Source organism: Acanthisitta chloris, unplaced genomic scaffold (genome assembly GCF_000695815.1).
Source record: "Acanthisitta chloris isolate BGI_N310 unplaced genomic scaffold, ASM69581v1 scaffold39190, whole genome shotgun sequence".
NCBI classification, from domain to species: Eukaryota; Metazoa; Chordata; class Aves; order Passeriformes; family Acanthisittidae; genus Acanthisitta; species Acanthisitta chloris.
In genome coordinates, this window is record NW_008653962.1 from 310 (window position 1) to 6,220 (window position 5,911).

The 5,911-nt window shown below is 53.2% G+C and overlaps 1 protein-coding gene across 1 annotated transcript; it reads left to right on the plus strand.

Annotated features, from left to right (window-relative positions):
- The first annotated feature begins 477 nt into the window (after positions 1-477).
- Positions 478-4,794, plus strand: SCAMP5 (secretory carrier membrane protein 5). The gene is made up of 6 exons (XM_009082908.1): positions 478-554; positions 781-909; positions 2,538-2,694; positions 3,364-3,465; positions 3,833-3,950; positions 4,033-4,794. Exons 1-6 carry the CDS (start codon positions 548-550, stop codon positions 4,225-4,227), a joined length of 708 nt encoding a protein of 235 aa, XP_009081156.1. The 5' UTR covers positions 478-547; the 3' UTR covers positions 4,228-4,794.
- Positions 4,795-5,911: the final 1,117 nt, after the last annotated feature.

Here is a 5,911-nt window from a genome sequence, read left to right on the forward strand (position 1 = left end):
CTGATCTTTCCAGTTGATTTCCCTGCTCTGATTTCCCTGCTCCCTTTCCAGCCTGGTTTTTGGCTTTGGGCTTGCAGAGATGGGAGCTGCCAGGCAGTTCCCTGTGCTGGAATTCTGTAAGACTAATAAATTCAAGGGGAAAAAAATTACTTTTGGGGCAGGGAATGAACTTGAGGGCTTCAAACCGCCCCCAGCTGCCTCCTTCCCTTGCTGTCCCACCTGGCCCTCTTCTGGATGTAGGTCAGTCGGGAGTGGGAGGCTCCACATCACTGGATCCTCTTGTAATCTTCTGCCTTAACCAGTGCGTAAGCCTCGGCCGGAGGCGCCGGGATTTATCCTGCTGCCAGCCAGGTGCCAGCCTGGATGTGTGACAGGAACTGTGCTGTCCTTGAACTCTTTGGAGCATCAGGGGCAAGGTGAAGGCTCTTGAGGAGGTCCCTGACCACTTCAATCTCTTTTTCTCTCATTCTCCTTCAGCTTTGCTCAAGCTCTCAAGTTACTGCCAAGGACTTTTCCTGTGGAGCAGAGAGACTGAGTGTGTGCCAGCATGGCAGGTATGGGGGGGCTCTGAAGCCCACAGGGGGCTTCACTGGCCATGTCACCAGTGGGTGTGGGTATCCACACTTGCAAGATCCAGCCAGGGCTGAATTTGATCCTTATGGGTGGGTTTCCAGAGGAAGTCCTTAATTAACTCATCAGTTCTTGGGGCTAATTAGGAAGCCTCTTGTTTTCTGTTGAGCTCTGGGCAGTGCCCAATGTGGATGAAACTTGTCATTGCAGAAAAAGTGAACAACTTCCCTCCCCTGCCCAAGTTCATCCCCCTGAAGCCATGTTTCTACCAGGACTTCGATGCTGAGATCCCACCGCAGCACCGGAGCATGGCCAAGCGGCTTTACTACCTCTGGATGTGTGAGTTGCTGGCTGGGAATGGGCTCAGGTGGGATTTGTTTGCCTCTCCAGAGGCTGCTCCTCTGGGAGCTGCCAGCTGAAAGAGCAGGGCAAGGCCAGGGGAAGCCCTTCTCCCCCTCCAGGTCTCCTGTTAAAACCCAGAGATGGGATGTGGGCTGCAGCATCTCATGGGGCTCAGCCCTTCCAGCCTCCAGGATGGAGGTGTGGAGCTGGCTCAGTGTCCAAGGGCCATTGGTTGTAACCTTGATGAGGAGGAGACAGGTCATACTGGAGGGCTGCTCCCCAAAACAGGGGAGCCTGAGGCTTCCCAGGCCTTTCCTGTTCCTCTTGCATGCCTCTGTGTGCCGTGCTGTGCTAACAGCTGTCACCAGCTTCCAGCTCTTCCAACTATCCTGGATCTCTCTTCCTTACCAACCCTGGGCAGGGAAAAGAGCTGGAGGGACAGATCCCACCCCGACATAGGTGGAAATGTCTATGGGGCAAGCTGGCACCAGCGCACCAGTCCTTTTTAGAAGAACTTATTTCCTTGTTGGGTGTTTTCCCTGAACTTTGGAAGCAGCAGTGCCCAGGGAGTGCCTTGTGCTTTGGAGGCAGGTTCTGAGGAGCTGAGCTGGTACTCGAGAGGTCAGGTGTTCCTGCTTTGGGCACAGCACCCTGGGGGCTATGTCCCATCAGGAAGGTGACCCTGGGGTAGCTTCATCATGTCAGGAGAGTTAGTGTAGCTTGTCTAAGAAAGGGGAGGAATCAAGAGCTGTGGAAGCTGTCTTGGGGGTGTTCAGTTCCCTCCACATCCCAATCTGGCTGTACTTAGTGTAACAGAGCTTGGTTCCTGCTCTACAGCATGAGCACCAGCTCTCAGTGCCAGTCACCTGTCCCTTGGCTTCTGCCTCTGGAGCTCTGGGTCATTTTGTCCCCAAGACCCGCTCAAACACAGGGCATGGAGCAGCTGGCAGCTCCCCTTGGTGTCCTTTAGGGCAGCTGAGCTCCCTTCCCTGCCAGCTGCAGCCCTTAGGCAGGCGGCAGTGGGAGGGTTTTGGTTCTCCTCAGAATAATGAATCATTCTCCGAGCTTGGAGGCGTCAGAATGCAGATGAGCCTTCTCTGCTTTGTCCTGTGTCTGCCAAGCTGGAGACACAGTCAGAGCCCTTGTATAGCCTGAGCCTGAGCAGGGGTGGGCGAGGCAAGTGTGTCACCCCCTGAACCAGTGAGGTGGGTCAGGAGTTCAGGATTTCAGCTCCCAGCGAAGCCTGAAGAAGTCCTGCACGAGCTCCTTCAGCACAACTGGAGCTGGAGCAAGCAGAGAAGCTTCACTTGCATTTCTCCAGTTCCTTTCAGTCAGTGGAAATGTGTTGCTGGGAGCAGGAGGATGCGTGAGAATCTCTTCCTAATCCTCAGAGCTCTGGACCTGCTAACACATTCCAGCTCTGAGAGATACGTTGATTCTCCTCTTGTTCCTCAGCTGCGGTTTCGCCCCCTTTGGCTCAGCTAGCCTGGAATGTGCTCCCAGCTTAATGTAAGGGAATTCCAGCTAGGATAGGACTCCAAGGCCACATCCCTGGGGTGGGGGTCCCTCCTGCCTCAGTGCCACCCTGGCATCTGTGCTACTGTGCTCTGTGTGTGTGTTTGCAGTGAACAGCATCACCTTGGCGGTGAACCTGGTGGGCTGCCTCGCGTGGCTCATCGGAGGCGGCGGAGCTGTAAATTTTGGACTGGCAATTCTCTGGCTCATTCTCTTTACGCCCTGCTCCTATGTCTGCTGGTTTAGACCTATTTACAAAGCTTTCAAGTAAGTGGTTGCACCTCAGCCTGGCTTCTTTTTGCCTTGTTTTCCTTCCTAAACGGTCAGTGTTTGGCTTGGGGCATTGCCGAAATAATTGGGGGGATTTCTGTTCTTGCTGTCCAGCCCTTTAGCTTGACTTTCTGACCTTCAAAACAAGAGTGTTTGGGATTTCCTGAAGGCCAAAATCCCAACTGTGTGACATAAAGACACCCACTGTGTGCCTGTGCGTGGTGGTGGGGGAGAGTGGTGAGGACGCAGCTGGGTTGCCACTTTCCCTCCCATCCTTGAGACTTCCTTTATATTTTTCCATGACTGGTAGAGGTGTTTGTATCCATTATCCACGTTGCTGAGGTCAATCCTCAAATCTAGGATCCTGGGGGTGTGTTTATTCCCCATGTGGAGAGGCTGAGCCTGGTGGTGGGGTCAGCCCAGAGCCATGTCCCAGCACAGATGGGGCAGAGCTGGCTGAGCCACGAGCAGGGTCTGGTGCCCTGTGGCATTCCCAGGTGCCCCTCCACCACCTTCAGCCTCTCACAGTTCTTCCCTTGCCTTTCATTTTGCTTCTCACCACCCTCCTGCTAAACCACAGCCAGGTCTGAGCCGTGGGAGAATCTCCTTTCCCTTGGAGTGCAGCAGGGATGGAGGTGTGGAGAGTGACCAAGCTTTCTCCTGCAGGACAGACAGCTCCTTCAGCTTCATGGCCTTCTTCTTCACCTTCATGGCCCAGCTGGTGATCAGCATTATCCAAGCAGTGGGAATCCCTGGATGGGGGGTCTGGTAAGGAAGATGCTCTTGTGTTGGGTACTAGGGTAACATGAATCCCTGGATGGAGGGTCTGTGAATGAAGATGCTGTGTTGGGTGCCAGGGTGATGGGAATCCCAGGATGGGGGATCTGTGAAGGAAGATGCTCTTTGTTTAGTGCCAGGGCAGTGAGAATCCCTGGATGGAGGGTTTGGTAAGCAAAATGCTCTTGTGTGGGTGCCAGAGCAGTCCCTGTGGCATTGTAACACCCTCAGTGCTTGGTGCTTTGGCATCCCCATGCTGCTTTCCTTGGGGGGAAGGTTTGAATCACAGGAAGGGGTGTTGGCAATTTGGGAATGCTCCAAGCTGCTGCAGGAACCCTTTGTTTTCCTCTCCTTGCAGCGGCTGGATTGCAGCCATCTCCTTCTTCGGGACCAATGTGGGCTCAGCTGTGGTGATGCTGATCCCCACGGTGCTCTTCACGGTGATGGCCGTCTTCTCCTTCATCGCCCTCACCATGGTACGGCACAGCGCACAGGGGTGGCCCTGGCGGCTCAGCCCCAGCTGAGCAGGTGCTCAGCCCCTCTGGATTTCCTCTCCAGGTGCACAAGTTCTACCGGGGGAGCGGCGGGAGCTTCAGCAAGGCACAGGAGGAGTGGACCACAGGGGCGTGGAAGAACCCCCATGTGCAGCAGGCGGCGCAGAACGCGGCCATGGGGGCAGCGCAGGGCGCCATGATGCAGCACGAGACGCAGTACTCGGCCACCCCCAACTACACCTACTCCAACGAGATGTGAGCAGCAGGACTCTGTCCTCAGGAGGAGGAAGAGGAGGAGGAGGAAGGCTGAGCTGAGTTTCTGCAGCTGTTCCGGAAAGTCAGAGTGTACCATAATGGTGGTTCTTTTCCCGTTCTTTGTAATCCTTTGGGATTTTTCTTTCTTTTCTCTTTTGTTTCTTTGTTTTTTCCTTCTTTCTTTTTTCTTTCTGAAGAGGCCACAAGCTGACCTGCAGGGCTCTTGTTGTGTGTGGTAGTCAGTGTCTGTTCCTGTGTCTTCTTTTTCCCTGTGGATTAGTGTATGGTGGTGGTTTTTTAATTACTGTGGTGATAGGTGTATGTTAGAACCTCATCAGCCAAAAGCTCCCACACACCCCCAAAAAGGGAAAAATAGCAACCAGCACCCATCTTCCCTCGTGGAATAAGCCCTGACTCACAGGTTTCTGATGTGTGTCTGTTTTCTTTTTGAGTTGGTAGTGTCCAGCCACTTGCCACTGTCTCAGCAAGGGCAAGCAATCCTGGGAATTCTCCTTTTCCTTTTGCTTTTTAACTGGCAGGTGGCTGGCTGATTTAGCATTTACAGAAACAATAAGGAGGGGGAAGAAAAAAAATAAGAACCCCTCAATCCTGCTGTTGATATGCTGAAAGCCAAGAGATTCCTAATCTACACCCTGGCTCAGGATCTACAACTTCTCTCAGTGTGTGGTGTTGTGAGTAGTTTACACTTTGACACGGAGGACCAGTGTGTGTGTGTGTGTGCGTGTGTTGGGGAGCAAGGACAGGGTTTCCCTGTGGGATACCACTGTCCCATTCCAGATTCTGCATCCTGAGTCTTTTTTTTTTTTCCAAGGCTTCTGTTTTGAAGAGCAGCTGTCAAACCAGCAGAGCATTCCTCAGAGGACCTATTCTTGGGCAAGGCTGCAGGTCAAATCTTGCCACCCTGTATCCCAGCACATCCAAGCACTCCCACTGACAATGGAAACAGCCAGGCCAAGGTTTGTCCTTGTGAGCTTTGGAGGTGTGTGCTCATTTCAGGCTCTTTAGGAAACCTCCAGGCTGGTGGGAAGGATTCCTGTGCTCCTCAAAGCGCAGTGAGACATGGCTGTGTGTTTTCCTGGTGCAGGAATCGCTGTCAGCCCCAAATCTCTGCCTGGTTTGGGGATGTTGGGCATTAAATAATGATCCTGCACCGTAGCAGGAGGCAGCTGAGCTCAGACTAACACCACTTGGGGAAGGTGACTGGCACACCCTGGAAAAGATTAGGAGTGGGATCATAAATGGGATGGACACTGCAGGGCAGGAGGAGGGAAAGCTCCTTCTCAGATATGCTTTTCAACTCTAAAAGCACTTTAAATAAGCCAAATTTTTCTCAAAGTCCTAGAAAAGCAGCCCAAACAGAATCCAGCCCAGCCCCTTGGCTCCAGGATCTCCTGCCTGGCACAGGGAAGGAGCTTGGTGTGCCACCAGCCAGGGCTGTGTATGAGTCCCCAACCCCTCACCTGTCCCCTCTAGCCCTCCAGTGATGCTTGGATGTGACCCCTACCCCTGAGAATTACCCCAAAAAGGATCTTCTCCAGCAAAGCACACCAAGACTAGTTTCCTTTTTAAGGGTATCACTCCAGTCATTCTGCAGTAGGCAGTTGTCTCTTGACCAGACTAAAATGCAACTACTGATAAAAAGCCTCTTGTGTGTGCGTGTGTGTGTG